Source organism: Oreochromis aureus, linkage group 17 (genome assembly GCF_013358895.1).
Source record: "Oreochromis aureus strain Israel breed Guangdong linkage group 17, ZZ_aureus, whole genome shotgun sequence".
NCBI lineage: Eukaryota > Metazoa > Chordata > Actinopteri > Cichliformes > Cichlidae > Oreochromis > Oreochromis aureus.
In genome coordinates, this window is record NC_052958.1 from 32,507,929 (window position 1) to 32,534,501 (window position 26,573).

At 39.0% G+C, this 26,573-nt stretch overlaps 2 protein-coding genes across 7 annotated transcripts in view; both read right to left on the reverse strand.

Moving 5' to 3' along the window:
- Positions 1-55: 55 nt before the first annotated feature.
- meltf (melanotransferrin) lies at positions 56-13,002 on the reverse strand. Its single transcript, XM_039600653.1, has 16 exons — positions 12,850-13,002; positions 12,070-12,224; positions 11,438-11,537; positions 8,604-8,786; positions 7,426-7,579; positions 7,186-7,253; positions 6,884-7,068; positions 5,367-5,532; positions 5,119-5,270; positions 4,240-4,336; positions 3,950-4,144; positions 3,437-3,590; positions 2,905-2,972; positions 2,616-2,776; positions 2,233-2,425; positions 56-1,794 (listed from the first exon to the last, which is right to left on the reverse strand). The coding sequence occupies exons 1-16, from the start codon at positions 12,890-12,892 to the stop codon at positions 1,727-1,729; spliced, it is 2,142 nt and encodes a 713-aa protein (XP_039456587.1). The 5' UTR covers positions 12,893-13,002; the 3' UTR covers positions 56-1,726.
- Positions 13,003-17,276: 4,274 nt separating this feature from the next.
- LOC116336356 (discs large homolog 1-like protein) overlaps positions 17,277-26,573 on the reverse strand; it is a 119,897-nt gene continuing 110,600 nt past the window's right edge. For all 6 annotated transcript variants that reach the window (XM_039601292.1, XM_039601291.1, XM_039601290.1 and 3 more), the window contains 8 exons: positions 25,903-25,918; positions 24,255-24,296; positions 23,828-23,878; positions 23,011-23,112; positions 22,441-22,613; positions 22,249-22,358; positions 21,418-21,509; positions 17,277-20,712 (listed from right to left, as the gene is read on the reverse strand). In XM_039601292.1, coding sequence (XP_039457226.1) covers positions 20,606-20,712; positions 21,418-21,509; positions 22,249-22,358; positions 22,441-22,613; positions 23,011-23,112; positions 23,828-23,878; positions 24,255-24,296; positions 25,903-25,918 — 693 coding nt within the window. In that variant the 3' untranslated portion in view covers positions 17,277-20,605. The remainder of the gene's footprint in view (positions 20,713-21,417; positions 21,510-22,248; positions 22,359-22,440; positions 22,614-23,010; positions 23,113-23,827; positions 23,879-24,254; positions 24,297-25,902; positions 25,919-26,573) is intronic.

Consider the following 26,573-nt stretch of genomic DNA (forward strand, 5'->3'; position numbering starts at 1 on the left):
ATTTGAAACACCTACAAAAAAGTGAAAAAAAAAAAAACACTGGACAATTTTAAAAAAGGCTCTACAGAGCGCATTTTGCAGTAAAGAGCTTTATTTCATTAGAAAGAGCTTTATGTAGAAATACTTGTGCAGACACACTGGCCTGGCAACTAAATATTAGTCACATGTTCCATCATTTCACTTAGAAATACATGTCTTATCCAGAGAAAGAGAAGGCATTGGTTTCTGACAACATGAGTCAGTACATATACACTGATATGGCACCTGAACTTCATATAAAAATAAATCTCTTAACATAGGAAAAATACACATCCAATCAACATGTTAACAACAGGAAATAGCATCGAGCAGCAGCAGCAGCATCCAACAGGTACAGTGGATCTGACCAAAAACAGGTGGTGTTAAAGAGAGACATTTCTGTAGTGAGCTGTTTGGGTTGGAAGACATCTGATCACACTCTGGAGTGATTAAAGGAAAATCAAACCCCCTCCTAACCAGACTAAACCTACAAAAATTGAAATTAAACACTTTTTTCAAGGTTTTAAAGTTCAAATTACCCAAACAAGTCTTTAGCACTAACACTCCTTTGTAATTTCAACCATCCAAACAAACAAACTCGCATTGACCCTCGGATACAAACCACAGGATGTTTCCTTCATGTTCTCCCCAAAGTTGTTGGAACCTGACAGGTTGTGCTGGTGTTATTCACTCCATCTGTGAAAAAACTGATAAACTGCAAAATGTGCAGAAAATGGCTGGATGGTGGAACATGTATTGTCTGCTGACACTGCTGTTCCCGATTAAATACATCAGATTACAATCAATAATAAGAGAAAACAGATTTCACTGCACTGTTGCAGGCTTGATCGCATTATTTAAGGACTTAAATTTTAAACATTTGAGGAGAACACATGAAGCAGACAGCCTACGGACGCACATGGAGTTGCTCGTCATTACACACTGGCAGCACAGCTCTGTGTGGAGGTCACGCTAGTGCATTTTCACTTATATGGTATTCGCTTACAGTAGAAACAGCCTGGAGCAAGAAAAAGGCTGTGCTCATATGCAGTATTTACAGTGCAAGTGGCAGCAAAGCAGCAATCTGACTTGTGGACTCACCGGAAACCTTGGGAAACTAAAGAGCCGGTGTGAATCCAGTTATAACTGGCTAGGTCAGGACGGTTTTAAAACTTTAACGGCTCACACGTGAGCTTAAAAGTCAGACTGCGCTTTCTTTGCAAAGCTAGATTTGGAGAGACAGTGCTGCATTACCCACTTACAGTAACAGATGGCAGCACATGCACTGATATGGCAGCTCACCTTCAGTAAACAAAGCGGCGGCAGCACGTTCCCCTATTTGGCTGACAGTCGACTGGTAGCTTATTCATACCTCTGCCACAAAAACAGGAAGCGTTGTGCATCAGCACTACCACATCTCACATCCGAACGCAGCTCCAACATGCCGTCCTCTCGTGTGTTTAATTAACATACAATCAGGCAAACACAGAAAGGCAAAGGGCTCCCAGAGCAGTGAATGCATTTATGGTGGCGGGGTTGAGTGGACAGCAATCAGAAGAATTAAAGCCTGGACATTATTGTGGTGAAAAGAAGCAAATGAGAAAAAAAAAGGAGAAGAAGTGACAGTCGTGTCTCAGAAAGGAGAGCATACAGGTAATCGAAAAAGGGGTGGAGAAAAGAGTAGCCGTGTAGGCCTGTCATGCTGTCGTTACATCCAGTAGTTGGTCAGCATGAAGCTGAACAAGGCCGTCGGCAGCAGCCACACCGAGGACGCCACTGGAAAAGGAGAGAGATCAAAAAATATTAGCGAGGCTGTACATGAGACTTATTTTTATTTTAATGAAGCAATCCCCGAGACAGATGGCCGGCTTTTAGTCAAATTTAAGTTGGAACAAGCTTTCTTCAACTCTAGATCTCCATTTTCTTCAATCTGTTTATTTTTGTCCATCAGTGGAACTTTTTGTATCAGATACAAAGCACACATTTTTTTATTCCTTATAAACTTTAAGACAGAAATTTAGGACAACTGCACTCTGGCATTTCAACTTAAAGAGGCCGCTGCATTGTTTCATTCCGTTTTCCATCATCTGTCTTAAACTCTTGTGTGAGCATGCCATACTTTTACTAGGTTCCCCATTTCCAGTCTTTATGTTACACTAGGCTAGTGCCTGGAGCTTCAGACTTGACATACAGAGGTTAGCATGTTGGCTTTACCTGCATTCGATGAGCTGCACTCCAAATCAACCAGCGAGTCCAAGTAGATCTGGCCCAGCCACTCCTGGTAGGTCTTTCTGTCAGCAACACCCACGAGGCGCACAGTGGAGTCTTTGAAAATAAGATCTGTACCTTTGTACACCTGCGAGTCAAACATCTTGAAAGCAGTACCTGTGTCACTGCCAAAATATGTCTGCAAAGAAACACATGGATATAAAAATTTCATGGGAGAATCATGCTTGACAGGGTAATTCATGCTTTTGGATGCCCAGTTTGAATTCTCAGACCTCAGAGCATCCTTGAACATACTGCCAAAAATCCCCAAACTCTTATTCTGAAGGATCTCTGATTCTCACAAAGAACATTCAGATGAACAGCGTTACCTGTGCTTGGTCCAAAAGTCCATAGATAGCATGGATGTTCATGTTTGGGCGTACCATTACAGCGTGGGAAGGGACTCTGCCCAGGTTGCAGTATTTATAATGCGTTACCTCGGCTTTACCTCCAGACTGACAGAGCAGCTGGAAATCTGAAGGCGGCAGACCTACACACCACAATTCAGATGAATGACTTTAATGTAAACATGTGTTTTTTTTGTTTGTTTTTTTATTCTCCCTAAATTAGGACATATTTAAAGGTGAGCATCTCAAAGTCCGGTGTTACTCGTCTTACCGTCAGTGTTTTCGAGGACAGTAGAATGCTTGACGAACGCCACGTCTCCCTCTCCTTTTGCCACACACCTGAAATGACCAGTTAAACAAACACATGCAGGTGTGGCGTGAGTGCATCAATCTTCAAGGCAATAGAATTTATAATCTATAATTTGGAGGAGCTGTGGCATGTTTCCCATATGCACAAATATATCAGAAATACTTCTGTGGTTTGGATCTGTATGAAACAAAGGTAAAGACCTTTCATTAACCTGACAACCACCTATGAGCAAGCACTTGGCGACAGTGGGAAGGAAAATCTCCTTTTAACAGGACAAAACCTGGTTTCTGCTATGTTAGAAAATATTTTAACAACATCCTCTTAAATTATTTGATACACTGTCAGAGCAAAATATTGCTCATAGCTGCTTTAACAAACGCTGACTTAAAGAAATGCAGTGTTTGTACAGAAGAGGGTAAAAAATGTCTTCCTTCAGTGAACGAATCCAGTTTTGCTGATGCGGTGCAGTGGGCTTGGGGCGGGTTTTTAGTACCTGAAGGCGCCGTCGTAGCCATCATAAAGGTCTTTTCCTTTCTCGCATTTGTTCTGTCCTGATTCGTCTCCCACACAGAGTTCACACAGGTTACTGGGGAAACCGGCTTGATTCGCACCTGGTACACAGCACTTTTCAAAGAAGTCTCCAACAGCTAAGCATCATGGGAAACAAAATGTAAATTTAGAGACTGCCCTGACAATTTAGGCTCTGTCTGAGGTGAAAGAGAAACAGCAGTGTTTGATCATTCCACTGATGTTACAGTTTGACCATAAATGTGCCTCAAATTTAAAAAACGTAATCAGGGTTGTAATGAACTGGAGAACGCTGGCAGGTGGGATTATGGGAGTTTGAGAAACTAAAAGTAACACAGTTTTATTACAGCCTCTGCTATCAAAGCTCACAGTTTTCTTTATTTGCCTCCAGACCACATCAGCTCATACTTCTACAACACACACACACACACACACACACACACACACACACACACACAGACAAGCCCATCACACTGACCTTGGGGTATCTGACATTGTTGTGGGCTGATCAGACCTCTCTCCATCAGAACTGCTACAGGAATGTTCCAGCCAGCTGTGCGGCCATATCCGGTGTGACAGGAGCGACGGCCACGCAGGTCGTCTAGGTTACGGATGTCAAAACTGCTCTTTTTCACCACTGCAACTGCATAGTATGAGGAACCATCATGGTCGTCTGGAGAAAGAAAAGAAAAACCGCACCTGCATGATTGCTTCTCGTCTGTGAAACCAGACCACTCTGACTGTATTTTGGAGTCTCTGTGTTTTTACCTGTGTAGCTCTCGCCAGTAGCAGGGACCAAGCCATAGTCTTTGCCTGCAGTGTAGATATAACCTCCATCCAGAGTGATGGCGTCGGCATCATTGTCCTATAAACACATGACAAGGAAACACTGGAGTAAAGATACCAGAACTGCTAGTGCTAGAATAAGGCATATTTTATATCATTTCTACAAAACTATTCTGCAGGCTGATGTATAATAGCTGTCTGAGATAATTAAGTAACATATTTACATATATTCGTAAGTGCATGCTAGTTGTGAGGTAATAAGAAAATGTACTAGAGACATTCAAAAGGTTAGAGGAAAGATATTTCCCAGCACCCTCTCTTGGGGCCTGTGTGTGGCCACAGTGGCCACAATGGGCACATGCTGATACCAGGGGCATAGAGTGGGCAGAATGGACATTTGTTAGGCAAATGTTTAAACTACTATACTATGGAGCCACTTGCTCAAAACAAATTGTGGTAAACAAGTTTGTCTGAGTTAGAAAATGGAATATGTCCTGATATCTTTCACTTCTTGACTTCTTTTGCAGTATTATCAATACCATCCAGTTTAGCATCCGTTTCACTGAGGCTTTGAATCCATCGCCTTCTCTCAGCCTCTGACAGTGTAATAATATGGGCTGTGGGCTGTAGAACAGGGGTGGGTTTGCCTCTTATCACACAGCCCCACAGCCCACAGCTGTCTACTGTGGGCCCACACAGCCATGTTTGCTATTTCAGTAAAGCTAAACGTTAGGCAATATCATTTTATGCAGTAGGTAATGCAACACTTGCATTACGTGACGTGTTTGTAGGGAACTGAATGCAATGATCTGAGTTATTGTCGTTTTAGGGACTAAGAACCAGTAGGGAGATTTCTGTTACCTTGATTTTCTTCATACAGTGAGTCACAGAGTCCCCGTAGACACAGTTAATGTTTGGAGTTAGCCCTTTACTCTGGAAGGCCACGCTCATGTCAGCACATTTCTGCTGCTCACCGCTGGATATCACACACCACCGCAGGGCATTTGGGATATCTGACATGGGAGGTGGTTGTAGGTTGTAAAGACAGTTAAATAGGTTTTAAACTAAGTTAAGGAATGATCCTAAGTGTTTAATAAAAGATTGTTCACCTTTGGGATCACAGTCCATGGCCTTCAGAGCATTATGGTACCTCTCACCCATCCACTTCTTGGGTTCATCTGAGTTAGCTGCCTTAAAGGTGGTGGTGAGATTAGAGAAAAGCACAGTTCCGTCTCCATAACCCGCCGATGAAAACATGGGGAAGTTTGACTTTTCCTGCAAACAGGAGGTCAGTGTTAATTAACACTGGAGTACTATGACTAGAGTGCTATTCAAATAAAATATGGAAGGCATTATCACATGTAAAGGTTAAGGTGGTTAAATCCTGCCATATCTTAAAATACATTTACATTTTATTCCAAACTTGACAACTTAAATCCAAGTGGAAACCATATGTTCACATGTATATAACCATATGCCACTATAAGTTATTATTTTAGTTCCAACTGGGGAGGAAGCACAAGCGATGGAACAGCTGCTGTAAATGTACAATATACAACATTGTTTTTGATGCTGATATTTATATTCTAAAACATAATTCTAATTCATTGTTGAGTTGGCCTCTAACGCAGACTTGAGGGAAGTCTTAGATTTTCAGCTCACAGCCAACCTCCAGTTTGAACTCTTAACTACACTAACACACCCACACACTCTATATGCAATAAGAAATGTAAGCATTCTCACACCAAGGCTAAACTGGTGACTATTGTGGAGTTGTTATTAATATCACAGAGCTTTTGCCATCACTCGTGCTTTTAGCACTGAGGCTGGTAATTTGCCGCCAGTAGCATAAGTACAGTTAAACCGAGGTGCTTCAGATGGTCGAAGAACACACTCTTCCAAAATTATTATTGGAGATTGATTCAGGCTTAACCAGCCATCTGTACAACTGAAAGCACGTAACCAGACAGTAAGTGGAACATATGGCAGCACAGCACAGGTTTAATTGATTTTCAATTCTAATCTCACCTTTGAGAAACACAAACAAGGTCACGCAGGCTTGCTACTACCTCCGGAGGAATGTTGCAATTTTAGGTATGTGTACATAAATCTGTACATATATATGTGTGTTTATTTCAATATATAATGTTTAATTCCATCTTTTTCTTTTTGGAGTTGCTATTAATATTAATTTCAAGTTGTTCACATTTGAATCACACCTTCAAATTTTAGTGAATATTTTTAATTGACTCATAATTTTTTTTATTGTTTCTGAAACAGCAGAACCTTGTAACACTAGTTTTGAAAAGTACAAACACAATTTAATATTATTATTATTATTATTAGTAGTAGTAGTAGTAGTAGTAGTATTCAACCGATTGTAAAGTCAAATAGGTTCAGTAGCCTGAGTTTGTTTAACTTTACATTTTGGTGAACATCTTTAATAATGATATTAATGTTTTTTTGTTTACATTTTTTTTGTAATGGTTATTCATACTCATGTGACGGGTGGGGAAAAAAGGCTCTGACGGTCACAATGCAGAAAAATAACCCCTTGGCTTACTGAGGTGCTACTGATGTGCCATTAATGTCCGAGTGTTCCTAAGGAGGGTTTGTTTGGACCTACCAGGCCTTCCATCAGCATGTTAAACACCACAGAGGGACTGATGTCATTTCTGACCACAACACCACGAGATGGGACAGGGACCAGGTTGCACCGGCTCCACTGAGTAACAGGAGCTCTAGTGCCATCAGGACACAGCAGTTCATAGTCTGACGACTTCAGATCTTTTGCCCAGGTTGGACCACGACCTGGTGAAGAAGCACCTGGTTAAGTTACATCCTGAATGATAAAACCGGCTTAGTAGGAAACTAATTACTATAATAACCAACTAATGTCTGTCTACCCTTCACTAACTATGACTTTACCATCAGTGTTCTCCTCTACAGTTGTGTCTTTGGTGAAGGCCACCTCTCCAGCACCATCAGCCAAACACCTACAGAGACCAAGAACAGGACATTTTAAGAGTTTCAAAATACAAGCTATTAAAAGTTAATTAATAATTTAAATTTTGGTGTGAAATAGAAACAAATTAACAGATATACTGGACTCATACCTAACTGTGTATCTTCTCTGTAAGAGTGTAATGAGTGTGAATGTGGGTTTACCTGAAAGCTCCTTCGTAGCTGTAGTACCTCTCATTGCTGCTCATCTCACATTTGTGCTGCCCACTTTCATCTCCTCTGCACAGCTGACATAGAGACTGGGGCTCCCCTTGGGTAGCTCCAGGGATACAACTGGCACTGAAGAAATTTGCAACACCTAATATGCAAACACACACGCATGCAAAGAAATGTTACTGTGACATGCAACCTGTGTATTACATTATTCTGTAAGAATATGTATTTTGACAAGTGTGTAAAGTTTACTTTGGATGTTCACCAGGCAATCTCAGTTAGTTTTATTAGCAATACCATTTTAATATTTTTCCTGTAGAGTTCATACACCAAAGTACCAAAATCAACACTAAAATAACTTTAAATACTGTGAAGAAATCATTTTAATGACAAGGATTCAGATTACACCGTACTAGACCACATCTGTCTATGCTTAACTAACTAGGATGTTAGTTAAGGATCCTTGTTAGTTAAGCTTAGACAGAAATCACAGTCCACTGCCAGACTTGGTAAATGGCTTGCTGCTGAAAAGTTGTGGCTAAATAAAGCTACAGGTAGTTAACAGTTTAGACAGTAAAATAGAAAATAACTAATTATCAGGCTTTTACATTGAAAATCTGACAACCTAAAGCATACATACATTTTTATAACTAGGCTTTTATTTTGAATTTTGAAATGTTTATTACAATCCTGATGATTTTGTAAAAATTTTTTGAAAATGTCACATTTTTAAATCATCTTGATAGCACCCGATAAATAACTGAAGGCTCATAAAGAATTTATACAACCATTTGGAGGCTTTTACTTTGAAAACACACATCACTATGTTAATCATGATAACCTTCCTATGTGGGTATTTTTTTTACTGCCAGTTAAAATGACACAATGTTCCTTTAGTGTATATATAAATATATATATATATATATATTCGCTATCATCTGATCACTTATTAATAAGTTCTATGTAGCTGTGAAAATAATTGGTGTTTCAGTTTAATAGGCTGTGCTGTCCTGGTCACTTTGTCTTGTACCTCCATACTCACCTGTTCAAGATTACTTCATAAAATAAACTTAACTCATGTTATTCTCTGCTAGCTGTACTGTGTTGCTGTCATGTTGTATTCTGTCTAAAATGACTAAATATTCAGACCTCAAACATGTCATTCATACCCTGTGGGATGTTGCAGCCCATCACGGACATGTAGCCTTGGTCTATCAAGTAGCCTATGGGCATGTTCCACCCAACAGTGCGACCTATCCCGGTGTGGCAGCTCTTCTTTCCTGCCAGGTTGTTGATATTGATGCCGGAGTTTTCTTTCTTCACCACAGCAACTGCATAGTAGGTGGTGACAGCTGAAGCAAAAAAGCACAAGTATTAGCAACCGCTGTATGATAAATCTAGACCCACAAATGGTGTCTGACATGCTGACACTGAACTCCTATTATCAGAGAACAAAAGATCTCTGGGATGAAAGTATAGCTTACCACATCAGTTTTTTAATATCCCACATGTACAATTATTGTTGGGTTTAACATGTGTCATAATGCAACACACTTATCCTAGATAAACATAAAGGCTGACTTGGTCAGTTACTATCTCTATGAAACACTGTGCATTAATGTTAGTAGAGATAAGAAGATATAAATTCAACAGAAAGACACGATAAAAAGAGCAAATGAGATATATTCTCCGTTGAGTTCAGAAGATAATAATTCTTCAAGAGTCATAAAAGCTTTAAGTGTCATAAAAGCTTCAAGAGTGATAAAAGCTGAATTTTACTATGTAATAATAGTAAAACATTATTCATATGTAATGCTGTTTATTTAGGCCTATGTGCTTGCTTTTTATGAGAAAATCAAGCTGCTCTTGTTTCATTAGCAACAAATTAACTAACAAACTGAGCCAAAACTCAGAAACAGTGTGTGAAAATCTAAAAACACCATTACTGCTTCTGTGGGAATTAAGAGGGTAAGTGGCAGCCAGGTGTTCCTTATCAAATATATTAGATTAATTGATCATCAGTAAGTGTGAGCATCTCTATAAAAGTTTTGACACAATTTTCCCAACTGTGGGTATCCCAGCAAATTCTCCCCAGAATGTGCGATGCTCATAAAAACTGCAAAAACAACACGCTTTCACTCCCAAAGTGTAACATTACATTTACGCTAGGTGACAAATCGGTGATATATTACGCTTCCGGGCACCCAACACGTCCCGACATTACGAGGTCGGAAAAATGAGGGAACATGAGAACCGTTTGGAATGAATCTACACATGTACGTTCATTTTACTTAAATCGCTTTGGAAAACACTATCCAACGTCATTAGATGTCATTAGAATATAATGTCATTATAGTGCTGGTTAAGGTTAGGGATAAGGTTAGGGTTAGGGCTCGAATACATAGCTGGAACATGTATTACCGCAGAAGCGTCATTCTACTGAATTTCACCCATAACCCGGCGCGTAGCATAAGAACAAATCATCATTATATTACGCCTCAGGAGTGAGAACGGGTTGGCAAAAAAACCCTACAGGCCTCAGTTGGCATGTTAATTGCTAAAGTTCATTAGAATTAGCACAATTAGAAAAGGACTGAACAAGTACACCTTGTTTAAAGGATTGCTAAGAGAAAGCCACTTTCCTCTAAAAAAGAATATGGCACAGCTTAGGATTTGCAAAGCTGCGTCTGAACAAAATCACAAGGCTTCTGGGTCAGTGTCCTTTAGACATACAAGACCAACCTGGAGATGTTTGGCCATAATGTACACAATATTACTCAAATGCTGCAGGGTGCAGTACGCCGTTCAGACCTACTGCAGTCATGGAATCAGCCATCTACCATGGACAGCGATCTGTCTCATAGCAGCAAATTTACAACAGAATGTCTGAAAAAGTGATCAAGGTGTGGCAAAGGCCCATTCAAAGTCCAAACCTCAGCCTGACTGAAATACTCTGGCACGACCTTAAGAGAGCTGTGCACAAATTACTGAGTGCAAATCTCAATTATCTGAAGTAACTCTGGAAAGGGGAGTGGACCAAAATTCACCCCAGTGATGTGACAGCCTAATAAAGTTATACAGAAAGCGATTATGTTCAGTTGTTGCTGCTAAACGTGGTTCACTGAATCATGGGGTGTACTCAGGTTTTCACACACTGGTTCTGCATTTTAGGTTAGTTTTTATTTATTTATTTATTTATGAAATACCAAGCTGCAATATCTCCTGTGCCGTTGTCATATTGTGAATGGATTATCTCACTAGTCTCCTGACAGAAGTTTGGTCGTTTACAGCATCCTGCCATGCAACCGCATTTGTCCCTAACCATCGGGAACCCTCGTGTGAACTTTTATCGAGTTGAAAAAAGTTAGCGTTCATCATCCAGCTTCACTGTGCTAATGCGTTTATATTATGCTAACCATAGCTCTGTAGCTAGCCAATACATAGCACATCATTATATACCTGCTAGCCCAACTTCAGCAACCCTACAAACGTCACTGCTGTTTAGTTTTCTGTCTTCATTTATGTTGGAAGTAACAGCAGAGCTGTAGGTTTTAATTTTTCAGAAATCCCTCAATCAGAAAATGGTATATTATTTAATCTGAACATTTTTTGGGAGACTTCCTGTATACCACTAGAGGGAGCCCATGTACCACCAGTGGTACGCGTACCACAGTTTGAGAACCACTGCATTAGCGGTTGTATTTAAGTGTTCCAATATGTAAAACCTTAAAACTGAAAGACGGTGTCTTTTGTTTTCATTGTTTTGTTAGTTGATTGTAGTCTATCTGTGGCCAAAGAAACAGTTGTTAGAATATTAATTTTATTTATTTAGACATTTCTAGTTATTCTGTATTATTTAAACAAACATGTAGTGATCGAAGGCCTTTTTTTTTTTTTTTTTTACTTTGTCATGTTCCTGTACTTATGCTGAGCTCAGCTAAGCTAAGAACTCGCTAGTTTCATCACTTCTCCTTAATTGTAATTCACTGATTTGGGGTCTTACAGCCAGCCTGTGATTCACTGCCAGCCATCTTAAGCGAAACGGTTTTCCCCAAGTTGTAGATGTCTTTGGCAGACATGGACAGGGCATCAGCTTCCTTTCTCTGCAGACAAAAATATTAATGATAGTGAAACACAGGGCACAGGGCGTCAGCGCTGAATCACATGGATGACTCATTAACTCGAACATTGCAAAGATGATAACTGATGAAGAAATCTTTGAAACAACAACAAGTCTTTACCAATGAAAGGTTTTTAAATAAACATGAAGCATGCTTTTAAAATGTAATAGCTATTTGATATTCTCCTAGGATTTAAACTGCTGTCTGTAATTCAAGCTCAGCCATGCTTATGCTTCATTAACTGGGACAACTTGTTCTCAGGTCAGAAAGCTCCCAGTCTGTGGTTGTCATAAAAAAAAAAACACAAAGTGTGCATTGTGCTGATAACAGATCACCAAGTTATTGGTTCATGGTTTATGTTGTTATCTGAAGTCTGACTGCACTTTCTGGTACTTGGAGCATTTAATCAACTTTAATGGGTCCTTGTTGGTTCCACATGACTGAAATAAAAAATCTTCAAACTTTTTGGGTCCAAGGAAGCTTCAAGTTTGACTTCCTGCCAGTTCAATCTTACCTGTAGTTTCTGACCGCAGTCCTCCACTGACGCAGCATTGACGCAGCTGAGGGAAGGACGGATGGAGGCTGTGCTGAAAGCCTGAGACATGGCCTGACATTTCCTCTGCTCGTTCTGTGAGATGGTGCACCATTTGATTGTGCTTTGGCCAAACACTGAGGGAAAGACAGAGGGAGTGATTCTGGCATTAAACTGCTACACCACGTGATTCACAAAAATGACCCTACATTCTGCTTCAGCACTGCTGTTCCCAACATGGGAGCTGGGGTCTAAAAAAGGTTGCAAAATTATTTACTACATGGGAAAAGAAGCATATTTTTACTGCACACATTACATTCATTTTCTCAGATATTTTTCTCTGTGGTACAGCAATAAGCACTGGACAGTGTTATCCCCCCAGAATAGGGGATTATTGATAGAAATAGCTTTACTTTTATTGGTCATCAGTTAGTAAGGATGTAACCAGAAATAACTGTAATAATACAAAAAGCAACAGTACAAGGTAAATGTCCTACTTTTTTTAAACTTTTGTTTCCCCCCTTAAGTAACATTGTTGCGCACAGTTTATTATTATGGTTTCTTAATCATTTTTGCTTAACATTTTTTTTGCCAAATTATGTACAGAATATTCAAATCTAAAAGTAAAATTGTTTTTATGTACATAGACACTCAATAAGAGCCAACACACAGGATCAAAGAAAATCTTTCATATAAAAGAAAAACAGTTGCACCTTCTTTCATACATTTACAGTATATTTAGGTTTAAAAAGCCAGTCTTACCAGTATGTAGTATTAGCAGTAGTGTTCCAACTGTCCTCCACATGGCCACAGCCTTGTTCTTGTTCTCGCTCTGCTGGATGAAATAACCTCCTTTCTCCTCTCCTCTGCTTTATAAAATGACTTCTGAGTCAAAGTCCTCCTTCAATCGCCAAGACTCAGCTTAAAGTCCACGTGCAAAGCTTGTATAAGGCTGTATTTTCCACTGTTTTACAACTCAGACACCTATAATAGTGTCTTGCAGGGATTAGAAGAAGATATTAGCTTGTGTTTTTTCTAGACTTTAAGGAGTGTGCCTCCCTGGTTTACCAGGTCTGACACGTCTCTGCTGCCGCTGCCTGGCTGCAGGCCAAAGCCTGGACACAGGGGTCTTTTTTAACCCACCTCTGCTTTCCCCCTCCCTCTTCTCCTTGACCAGTGTGGTGCTTTTCCACTGATGTGCAAAAGGAAAGAAGGAATTCAGGCCAGCACATTGAGGTTGTAACTGACTCACAATATAAGAAGTGTTTTTAGCTGCTCTCACTGCTAAATTTGACCTTGTTTTTGTCTAAAAGACATGATTTGGGGGTTTTTTGTAGCGTTTGTTTTCCATAAGTTGCAGTCAGTTTGGCCTTGTTACCACAAGGTGACCACAATGTAAGGATTACACTTAAAAGTTGGGCATTTAAAATCTCACTTAAAAATAAGAAATACACATGTCTACACAAAAGTTACTTTTATCGCAGATAAAAAAAAGCCTCCCTGTGATGGATTTATAGTAATACGACTTATTAATAAAGTGTTACAGAGGCATGAGTCTGTGAGTAAATCTGTTGCTGCTGGTGGGGGAGCTTTTTATATCACTTACAAGATATATAGAGAGATATATTAAACATTTAACACACTTTTGCTTTTCAAAGAAAAATATACAGGGATGAACTTTGTCCTGTATGGGGCTGTTTCACTGTACAGGTCTCAGGAGAGTTACTGTACTCTTGTTTTACATTGTGGGCCACATACAGCCCACTTTGATCTTAAGTGGGGGTGAAACTCACCTTTCTGTCATTGTAAAAAACAAAATAACAAAATATTTAATTCCTGAGATATCTTAATATACAGCAACAAAATGCAATTTCAACAGTGTGTCTCAATTTTTATACATGATAAAGAAATATTGCTATAGTACATGGCAGAAACCAGTCAGCACAACTTCAATCATAAGGAAGAAATGTGAAAAAAAGAGAAAAAAAGCCCTTCTATAAAACAGAAGGTTTTTGTTAATTCACAGAAAATGTCCTATTTTTTTCACTGTGAGCCCACAAAAAAAGAAAGAAATGCCTAAATTTCTACTGTGAATATACACACATGCAAAAATTCTGAAACTATAGTTGTCCAGTGGGCTGGATTGGCATCTTTGCCACGACCAATTCTGGCCTCCGGGCCTTATGTTTGACATCCATGCTGTACAGAGATAATAATAGAAAGTTCACAGAGGTTTGAATCCTTCTTTATGTTCCTTTCTTTCTTTTTTTTTCTTTCTTTTTTTTTTTACAATGCTGCAGTGCCAAACATCTGCTGAGTGGATGCTGCAGCACATGAGGATGCATTACTGCGGTCATAAAAAAAATGATAAATCTGCAGCCTTTTGCCAAGACTCAGGAAGTCGACCTTATCATAAAATGTGTAATTGCTCTCATTGTTCACAAAATGTTCAAGTTCAGATACCTAACAACGATCATTTCCAGGCACGGGACAGGAGATGAGGATAATAAAACTTCATCAGCAGAAAGAGCTCGCTGTGGCGGAACTGTCCGGGTGTGAGCTTGCTCATTTTTTATGCTGTGACAGAATGAGGATGACACGGAGGTGACAGTCACACCGAGGTGTCACAGTGGTGCCATTTTCAGTCAGTGTTTTATGTCAGCAGACATGAGAATCTGCCTTTCATTGAATATGAAACTTTTAACTTGCATTTTACAATACAGGACAAAACAGTGTTCTTTGCATAAAAATGTTGAACTGCCTCTACATGACTGTCCTGAGCACTTCTAGGCTTTTCTCATTGGTCACATGAACCAGGTCCAGTGTCATACACAGGCAATATACTGTACCTAAACATATAATTATCATATGACGGTTTAACTTGCACAGAAGGCCCTAGGCCTGCCAAGACTGATATGTGAATAGTTTATATCCAGTGACCCTGGGTATTTTATTGCAGGATATTTACTTCAAACTTCTTGATAATGACATGCTGAACTCCAGGACTCGATGAACTCAAGAACTATGAAAGTGTGAACCTTGGACCTGGTGGCGAATTATATCTGTGGAGATAAGTACAGACATCAGAGAGCCTAAGTCGAATGAACATAAAATACATTTTTTCAGTCTCTTTTATTCTCTGTATGGCTGGGATTACTTTCTTTCCTTTAGTTAATATCTGAAATGTATGATTTGATACTAATTACACACAAAAAATCATTTAAATCCTTTAGATTATGATTTTTTTTAAAAGACTCTGGACTGCAGGAGAGAGAGAGAGGATGGATCTCACCTGCCTCTTTATTTTTGTTGTTCTGTTGTCTTGGTTTTTAGCTACAGCTTTTTTAATTTAACCAATGGGTAAACTGAATCTGCAAAAAGGTCTTCAATTCAGTTTTATTTATATAGCATCTAATCACAACAGAGTCACCTCAGCACGCTTTACTGTATATTGTAAGATAAAAACCTTACAACAATACAGAGAAAACCCCAACAATCAACTGACCCCCTATGAGCAAGCACTGGGAAAAGAAAAACTCCCTTTTGAAAGTTTGTTCTCAGGAAGGCAAAAAATTTCAGTAATAACTACACGGTAAACCTCTAAAGGCATAAATTTGAAAGATGATTACTCGTGCTATTATTATGGTTATCATTATGTAATTACACGAACAAAGCATTATTTGAGCCTGCTTGGTTCTTCTTGGGCACTCCAGCTTTGTCCAAGAGTCAAAAGAAAGGCAAGTTGGGTTAACTGGTGATTAGAAATTGGCAGTATGAGTGAATATGAGTGTGAAAGTTCTTTTGTCTCTCCGTCTTAGACCAACAGTCTGTCATAGGGTATACTCTATGACAGGTGGGATAGTAAGGTGGCCCTGATTGGTCAAACACGCTGCAACTTAAGAAAACACCAGCTGCAGAAGCTTTAAAAAAGCTCACAAACACAATGAAAGTTATTGAGGGCAGGAAAAAACAAAAACCCGCTCCCATTACGTTTTATTTAAAGTTTGCTGTGTTTTATGTGCTAGTGTTTTCTTAAGTTGCAGGGCAGAGTTTGATAAGTGGAAGGAACTAAATAGCTGCATGAATTGTATGAAGAATATTGTTTGGACAGTTTGAGTCTGACAGTCATAGCATGACTTTATGCAGTGCTTAAAATATGGATATTGCTACATAGAAACTACCAAATTCTAAATTATGGGTACTTTACACACATCTTCTATCTGAGGTCTATCTGATATTCCCATGTTGGTGTTGTTCCTGGATCAACATGCTAATGTTCGTCATGTGTCCCCTCTTTCTATCTTCTCTTCTGAATTGTAAACCACATCACTTTTATGGCTTGTAAACCTGTAGGTACCTCTTTTGTTCCTTGAAATGGTATCTATACACATTACTTTGAGCGCCTAGTGCTATGAGTTCTACTAGTTAGCCATAGAGGTTACATATGTGGGCAGCACAGTGGTTCACTTTACGTTGTCAATGATTCTAAAGTGACCCTTAGAGGTGAGAGCGTGTGGCTGTTTCTGTGTTTGCCCTGTGATGGATTAGTAAAGTGTCCAGGGTCGCCCAGAGTCATCTGGGACAGGCTCCATGGATGGATGAATGCACATATGTGTAGATTGTACTGCAGGGACAGAAATGGACTTTTATTATGAATGTTTCTGAGTGTGCCTGATCATTTCATGGTATGCTTTTCAAACCATGTGTATTAATAGAATATAACTGAATATTAAACATCTGGAAAACAAACACTAGTGTTTGAATAAGTGTGTCTCTGTTGTTGAGCATTATCTTGAAGAAGGCGGTGACACAGTGTGAGTTTAGAAATTTCCGTCTGCGTCCCTTTTTTTAGAGCATAAGTATGCAAAACAAAAACTCTTAATACCACCTGTCAACACAATTAATATTTGCACCCATTCAAGATCCTATTTATAATCAATATATAATCTGCACCCTTTTTTCCTGAACTAATTTAATGTTGCTTTTTTTTCCAATTGTGCTGCTTGAAGAGTCACATCAGACATCCAGAGAGAGAGCACTACAAACTCGTAGTAGAGCTGAGAGTAAAGGAACTTATATTAGATTACAGTTTTAAGAGAATCTTCACATTCATACACATTCCACAATGCAAAAAAAAGAAAAGAAGAAGAAGAATCATCTCCGGTTAAAGGTAAAAGGATTTCAGTAAATCTCAATAAAGACTTTTATTTATGTTTTTTTGTACCAAAATAGGCAGTTAGAGCAGGGATAAATATTATATGTTAGATATAGTTCCATCTCTGTAATAGATTCTTTGCATCGGTGCTTTACTCTAACATACAGTGGCATGGTCCCCTGGCTAAAAACACACAGCCAGAGTCATACAGACAGCCCAGTTCTGTCAACACACAAACACAGTACTGATCGACCTGAATCAGTGAGGATTACAGATTTGGCTTATTTGAACATTCTGTGGAGAAACATTTAAAGCCTTTTAAAACACATGCGGTCAAAAACTGGTTGTTATTTGAAATAAAAAGCTACTCTGTTGACAGAACAGTCTTTCTATACGTCTCCAGTCTCCAGTCAGCTTGGAGAAGTCGCCTCGGGGTTGGAGAATGGAGATGGGGAGCGGGTGGCTGACAAGGTCCATACAGGTGGGGGCTGCGTCGCCAAAAGCATCTTGGGATCTCGAATGTTACGTTTGGAAAACAAGAGATTATGTTACATTGTGTTTCCGGTGAGTGACCTCAGCACTCGTGATGTTGCTCCCTGGAGAAACTGGAAACATTACACCAACGCCAATTACGTAGCAAAGGGCTCTCAAAAATGTACTCTCTAATCCGAATGACAAAATATCTATGAGGCGAATAGAGTGTAAATAATTTTTTGCAGTCATGCGACAAACTTTACAGGTGCAACCTGGATTGCAAGAAAGTGAAAATAATATTGCTCCACAGCACTTTTCAGGCCACTGAGTAGAATGCATTAAATGGCCCTGACGATAAAGCAGATGCAATGCTAAAAAACAGAGATATACTCAACAACACTGCTAAGATTTTTGTTCTTGTTGTTGTTTTCATTTTAGTTTTCAGTACAAGTAGAGTTTAGTCACGTGTTGTTAAGCTGAGCCTCGGCGACAAGCAGCAAAGCCTCTGAAAAGACTACTACAGGTAACAGATGCACTAAGCAAGCGTCACATGACCAACAGATTCGCCATTGTTAGGTTACATGTGCTGTTAACGTGGTCACAGACTCCACTGAGTAGCTTTAACCCCATAACACCAACTCTATCATATTTAACACATGAGTTGTGAGTTTTTTCAAATCTCTTTAAATATCATCACCCTAAAAAATGCCAGATAAAGCAAAAATTATACAAATTGAAACTCGTGTATTGATAATTCATTTCTTCTTCTTTTTTCTTTTTTCATTTGTCAGAAGGAATGGCTCAGGCTTTACGGGGTTAGGTTTGCTTCTCGTGCTGTGTGGCCTCCTTAAATGAACGAAAAGTCAGTTCAGCCTCGAGCCAAACATTGCATCCTTCCATGCATAAAGTAGACATTTGTGAAATAATGAAAACAGGCTCCAAGATATAACCCTTAGCTGGATATTTATGCATGGAGTGCTGAGGTCACACATAAAGGCTTAAACTTATAAATCCAGCGGGGAAAAAAGTGGATTACAGTCAATTGGTTAATCCAAACAGCAAGTTTCTCCAGAAGAGTACACTATGACGTGTTTTTTAACCTTTACCAAAAAAAAACGTGTCGACCAACTTCGTCTCAAAGCAGCTCAATCATCGCTGAGAGAAAAGCGAGTGTGTTGCGTCATCACGTGCGGAGACCGGAAACACTTGGAGGGTAAAGATGCTTTTAAGAAACCAGCCCTCATTAGTGCAACTACGGTAAGAAGGAAAGCCGTAACCATGATGATTATGATCGTGATGATAGTGATGATGAAGCAGAAGATACACTGTTTAATGCTGGCGTGCGCAACTAACGTCACACTGCGCAGAGGAGGAGACACGAAGGCATGAGACAGAGAGAAGGAAGCGGAGGTGGAAGGAAAAGGCAGAGAAGCCTCTTCGAGATGAAAGCTTCTACGAAACAGACTCGATCTCAAATCTGGGCCGCTGTTTATCGAGCTGTCGAGTACAATTTTAGAACTTAAGTAAAAAGAAAAATGTCTGAATTTCATTTTATTTTATTTCCCCTCACAAACTGGAGCCGTTTATTGTTTTATTCTGATTTAAATGTTATTGTTTTGGAGTGTTTACACAAACTACAGCTTGTACCATAATCTGTTATTTGTATCTGATTTTAACATTTGAAAATTTTAAAGATTTTTACCATTTTCCCTTCATCTGTACTTTGTATTCCAGACAAAGTATTTATATATTTAGTAAATTAGATGATACATTTCTACTGAAGATAAGAATTTGTAAAAAGTAACGAGCAACAGTGGAGATGACTTGACTCTGATTGGTGATTGACCGTTCGATGGCCTTATGAGCTGCTCTATCGTGTTTTCTCTTTGGCTGTAAATCGCAGTGAGCTGCCTGATAAATATGACCTTGTCTCTACTCACTATGGAGACCTGTGATTTATATTAAAAATATTTCTCAGAAATGTGATAAATGCAGGCCCAGAGCTCCAAACGTACTCCATCATCATTATGAGGCAGTTTGTTTTTGACCTTTTAATAGCAAACTACTGATAGAGGGCTTTGCACTTTATTTATTTGAATTTAATCTTCTTTAGTTATCGGATCAAGAACTGCTGCTTCTTAATATAATTATTATTATGCCACACATTGCTTACAGATTAAATGATTAATATATTCTTGCTACATCTCTAAACAGTATTTGTTTTGATGCCAAAATTCTGGGGAGTATTGGAAATTTTATAATGACTTTCACCTCATATCTAAAGTCTGTGGATAGTCAAAAGAGTAAAGGGAATGAACGGATTCAGGATTGAGAAAAAAAACATGAATAAGAAACTCTAAACAGGAGTGATGCTATGAGGAGACAGACAGACAGAGAGGGAAGGAGATCAAGATTTTGTCCCAAAAACATGCTCTTAAAGCTACAGCGTGCAAAAATCTGCCTCTTGGTGACAATATAATCATTACAAACCCATACATGAATGCATTACCCTTTGTTAATATGAAAACAACAACGACAACAACAATAAGAAGAACAATAATGAAATCAAATCAGATAATGGTACATGTCGCCTTGATTTAAACCACCTCCTTAAACATTAAGGAACTGAGCCGTAGGAAGATCCACCAATAGGCTGCTGGACAGACATGAGCTCCTCCCACTTCAGGAAGCAGCAGTCCCAGATAGTCCCAGCCTCGTCCCATTGAATGTGCTTATGTAAATGTGTCAATGCATGTAGTGATGTGCGTGCGTAAGAAAAAGAGAGCGAGGAAGCAGGCTGATAATAGAAAATTAGACAAGAAGGAAGTGTGCAGAGAGGCTGATGTTTGTGTGTGTATGTGTGTGAGTATGGTGTATGTGGGTATTTATTCAGAGTCGCTCCTTGGTGGGAACCCAGATGTAAGGACCAGACTGCTCCTCGATGATCTGCTTCACCTGCGAATACACTTCCTCTAGAGTTGAGCCCTGGACGATCGCTGCAGGAGGGAGAGAGACAAATATTAATGATTAAAAGATGTGTTTAAATCAAATAATGTGACACACAGGAAGAAAATAGTTGGATGGATGGACGGCCAAGTATTCTCTTCAGGTGTTGGTAAAGATCAAAACCTGAGCTAAATGAGATTTTATGGACCAAAAACACAATCCCACATGTATAATAGCTTAGCTTTAAAACTACTCGACGTGTATAAATATGTCAATAAATCACAGCTTGCCAACAACTTTATCAGCATTAAAGGTGACAGTATGCCAGTGTGGTTCACAGCTTGCCCCTGCTGCATGTTTAACAGTTTCTCCAAGCTGCCTCCTCCACAGATTCTCCTCAAACACAAAAATAAACTTGATCACATTTTCACTTACACCTCAAAGCATACTAATCTTTGATGAAAGAAAGTTGAGCAGATATGGAAAATGTTATTTTTACCCTACTTTCCAAAGTTATACAGCTCATGTGTACAGTTTTCTTTTCAAAGTGTGTAACCCCCACAGGTGAGACTTAATAAAGCAGACTTTACTGCACAGTATTTATCATACACTCACAATATGCTGATATTATTAGTGCAAAAAATTTCTGCAGTAAGTTAATAGTAGCAGCGACTCTGGAGGCAGTCCAGATGTGCACATGGAGACAACCTTGAGAGGGGAGATTTAAAGGTATGTGTTTTGTTTAGGTGACTCACCAGTGAAGTACTCTGTGAACTCCTGCTCCAGTTTCACAGCTCTGTCGTAGGCCTTCCTTGCCTGCTCCTCACTGAGACGCTTATTCATCTCTCTGCAGAAAGAGACTACAGTTAGTTTTCTGTAAAAAAACCCCCATTAGACACTATGTAAAAATAGCCCTACTGATATTGTCGTAAAGTTCAGCAGTGTTAAGATTCAGTGACTTTTAGAAAACAGAAAGTGATGAGTGAACAAAGGTAAAGGAACATATAAGCAAAAAAGAAGCTGGACTTCACATTTATTTAAATTAGTGAACTTTAGCCCTCATTTAAAATAATATAGGCAACATTCTCACTGTAGAGGCGTTTGACTTATTGCATATTGTATACAAACACTGTCAACCGACAGCGGTACCCATCAGCCTTCCAGTAAACTCCCTACGGCTCAGGGGTAAAAATGAAGTTCACTGAGTTTTTTTCCCTAATAAATGCAGCTAAACATTTTTTAATGGAAAAAGAGAAAAAAGTACGTTCATGAGAGGTATTTCATCAGTATGACATAAAAGCAGAACTTTCGAGAATTAGTATTTGTCATGTCAACCTTGAACCGTCTCTTAACATTTTTCTGGCACTTATTTAGAGAAGTTATACAATGTTACTGGCTTTGTTTATGTTGCTGATAGTTTTTACCTATAAGATGCTTATAGGATGCTACTCAATTTTTTTTAACCACTATCATATTTTTAACCTTTCCATTTGATTACTTGAGCTTTGAAAGAACAGATGATAAAACAGTGCAAGAGAGATGCTCGGATAAAAGATGTCTTTGAACAGTTATGTTGTGTCACTTACAAAATGTTGTCGACACTGAGTGGTCTAATGAGGATAGCGATGGGATGGAGGCCTGCCATCTGGAGACGCTTTATCGCGTTCCCTGATACATCCAGTATGCAGTGCTTGCCCTGTGGGAGAGACACGGAGTCAGACATTCTTTCTTCCCATACCCTCGCTCTCTTTTTCCCATTGATCGTGTCTCCGTCTCACCTTGTCAGCGACCTCTTTGACAGACTGTATGCTGGTTCCATACAGATGGTTGTTATATTGTCCAGCCTCAATGAACTTGTGCTCCTGAATCTCTCGCTCCATGAGCTCTCTGGAGGACATGAAGTGGTAATCTCTGCCATCCACCTCGTAATCTCTCCGTGGCCGTGTTGTGTCTAAAGATCAGAATTTACACAGACTCAGGCAAAGAAATAAAATATCTTAGTGTGCAGTATTCTGCTCATGAGCACCTTAGTGCACATATTGGCCTGAAACATTAAGATTAAAAAGCAAAAACACAACATTATGTCGCATTAGGGACTCATCTGTCTTCAGGGTAGGACATCCATTTGCTGGAGGTTTGGGAGTCCCATAAAAATGTTTGTCAGTTTTTTTCTAACCTAAAAAACTAAATGAGGCAAACGTGACCCTTCACTGAGCTCATAAAAAATGTATTAAAATTAGGCATGACTTTACAATTTTGATATATTGCCTCAAGGTCATAAGGTTTGCAAAGGTCCAGTAACTGTTACAGGTTTCTACTGGGATTTATAATGAACTAAAGGCACTCACGTGGAACGCAGGAGCCAAACTTGTCAGGGAACTCGGAGATGAGGTCATCGTTAACCCGATCTTTCATTGGTCCAAGCACGATGACTGGCCGTGTGTAATTAACTGAGAATTGACACAAAAAAAACAGGTTCCGTCAATGTGTAAAATCCACTCCTCTGGAGTATCTTTGAAGAATTCACAGTTTTAAAAAACTTATACCAGCCCTTTAACTCTGCCTGTCTGAAATCAGTCATTTTTACCTTAAGTCAACTCACTCAAAAGAAAAAAGTAAAGTGTACATCAAGAGGACCCTAAAATCTATAAATATTTTAATGCAGCTTGCTCCAGATGATTTATTTAATACAGCTAGGAAGTTTGTAATGACTGACCCACCGCTGCTTCAGTGGGATTTAAGCAAGCTACGGAAAGGTTTTCCAACTACCGGTCGACTGTTTTTTTTCTAAAATAATTAATTCTTACAAACTCAATTAATTACTCCCTCCAGGCACGTTTAAAGATGTTACAAAGTACTCTGTTTTAATAATACATTGTGTAAGATGTGTTGATTCTTAAAGCTACATCAACTGATTTAAATGGTTTGAAGTTTCAGATTTTTTTGCAACGGCCTAGGATTCGGTTCAAAAATGCTGTTTGCAGGTAAACGTTTAACAAACACAGCGAGCACTTTCAACACAGAAATGACAAATTCTTTCCAATGAGAAATAATAAAGATTGAAACCCAGTTTTGAGTAGAGAGGGACTTTAATTTACCTACATAAGCTAAGCTAACACACATGAAAAACAGCAACAAACCGAGGAGGAAAGGGAAGCCACTGACCTTCATGCTGCATGACAGGTTGGTAGGTGAGGAAGATCTCCTCCTGACCAGCTGTTTAAACAAACACAAATGAAAGACACATTAAAAGGACAGACACTTGACAACTTAACCATTTCTACTTTTGGAAAAAGAGTTCTTCAACAGCTCTGGAAAAGCAGGCTGCAGAAGCAGAGAAAGGTAAACCGTACACACAAAGACCTGCATGCACGTAAAACTAAAGTAAACCACAGTGTACCAATACGTGTGACACACCCACAAGCACACACAGAGGAAAACCTACAGCTCAGCAGCTACATCAAGCAGGTGATGAACTGAGAGGCAAGGTTTAAAAGATCAAGAACAGAGTGAAGAAGAAGAGTAAATTTAGGAGGGATAGAGAGAGAGAGAGAGAGAGAGAGAGAGGGGACAGAGGAGGGTCTAGACTTACAGGAACTACTCTCATTATCGCTGGTGCCAGAGGTTACCAGCTCTGGAAGGACAAGACAGGTCAGAGTCAGCACACACACACACATATATATATGAACACACATACAAAACACACACATATGTAAACACATGTACAAACTTGCATTCACTGACGTAGTTTCACTTTTCAACACAGAATTCCATCCATCCAGTTTCTATATGTGGTTTTCCATGTACATTAGGTTCTGTAATATCCCAATGACAACATCTACTGCCTAATACACAAGGAAAAGTACAACAATGCTGAGAGAACTCGGTCAAACTGTACACGAGTTGCAATTTTTCTGATGTAATAAAATACAATAATACTATGTTTCCATTTTCTCAGATTAAATGAGGCTATTGTAAGGGCACCTTTGGGCAGGATCTATATCTACGTATAAATTAACTACTTTCCTTATGTCTGCAAATTAAACACAGACTAGTACACATATTGTGCCATTTAAATTTGTGTAAATTTGTGGATTTTCTAATATTATACGCTTTTTTGATTTAATTTGGTAATTTGTGTTTGAAGTAACAAAAGGAAAAAAAGCTAAACAGGTTATTTTCTAGCATTACTGAAACAATGACATTTTGGAATGTAATAAGAAAAACACAAATAATATCTCAATTTTGTTTGTACATTTTAGTTTTTTAGCATAAAAAAATTCTGAAAACCATGACTGAATTAAACACTGGTTATTTTTATCATACTAATTCAATGTGTACAGCGCCAGTTCGCAACAACAGTCACTTCAAATAGCTTCATACTCTAAGATAAAGAGCATAAAATATTTAAAAAGCAGTCCCAACAATCTTACAAATATCTGTCATGATAAAAGAGCTATTTAAAAAAATATTCCCCTCTAAAATATAAGGAGGCATAACAGACTCCAATGAGCCCGTTTAGTTCGCTCTGCTCGTTTGAGGGTTAGAAAATGATGTGGAATAGTTTCACAGCTAACTCATGACGAAGCTTGAAAAGTTTAGAGTTTGAGCAATTTAATGGGCAATTAAATTGAATAAAACATTCAGGAGATTACCATGCATATTTTAGGCACACTAATGTTGTCTTGCACTTTTTCTGAGGGAGCCTGTCTGTGCTTATTTATAGACTCGAACTAAATTATCAATGTTGTAGCTTTTGGAAATTAACAGAAACCTTTATTATCAAGAACCATCGAATGTGGGCAAGTTCCACATTTCAGATGTCAGTATTCATTTTCTAATAGCTTTTGCTTGCTGTAAATATTCATACTGGACATTTAAATGCGCCTTCTTGATGCATAAAAGTAAAACTAGTCATAGACCTCTTCTGTGCAAATGCACATTTAGACATTTAGCTGAACATAACTTTTTTTTTAACTTTGTAGAGTAAATTTTAAGGATGAGTGAAATTTTAAGGACGACTGACTATTATTTTAAGGTGGACTCGTATTGAACAACTGGTTTTTGGAGTACCGCTCCAGACTTTGTATGTTAGGTGTGTAAAGAACTCTATATTTAATTGCATCCTATTACTTCCTCTCTGACTGGAAACATAACACAGTTTAGGTCTGGTCAGGTTTAAGAAGAGGTGGAATTATATGTGCTGACCAGCAGGTGTCACTGAGAGAGAGAATACCTACCTTTATCATCCTGATCCTACAAAGACAGAGAGAGGGGGGGGGGTAAAGAGACAATTAATTATCATATTGAAAATTATTCCAGCAGTATTTTGACTATTATCAACAGAAACCTATTTGAAAGCTTTGAGGTCTCTACTGCGAACGCATATACCCAAAGTTTTAGAGAGCAAGAATAACTACAGTGTTAGTGCACCAGGGTATACACCGCGTGTGTGTGTGTGTGTGTGTGTGTGTGTGTGTGTGTGTGTGTGTGTGTGTGTGTGTGTGTGTGTGTGTGTGAGAGTGTGTGTGTGTGTTTGCATGCTTGGCAATTTTTAATTATCATCTCTTCACCACACGGAGCTGCTGATTGCAGCGTTGCTGATTCAAACAGTGTGAAGAAAACAGAGGGAGAGTGAGAGTGTGCGCTGACAACACAGTGATATCAATAGCTTGTGTTAAACCTGTGTGTCAGCGCTCAGCATCACACTGCGTCAAGTGTGAATAAAGTCACATTGTTGCCTCACCTATGAACTCAGACTGAAACTTTTCTCGTCCCAAATATCTACATAAAAACAGGAGAAAAAAACTGCCACTCTCTGTAGTTTGACTTTTAATTAAGGTTTACCCCTGCAACTCTTCATCTACTAACAGGTGGTGTGACTGTCACTAACAGGGGCAATGTAGCCAAC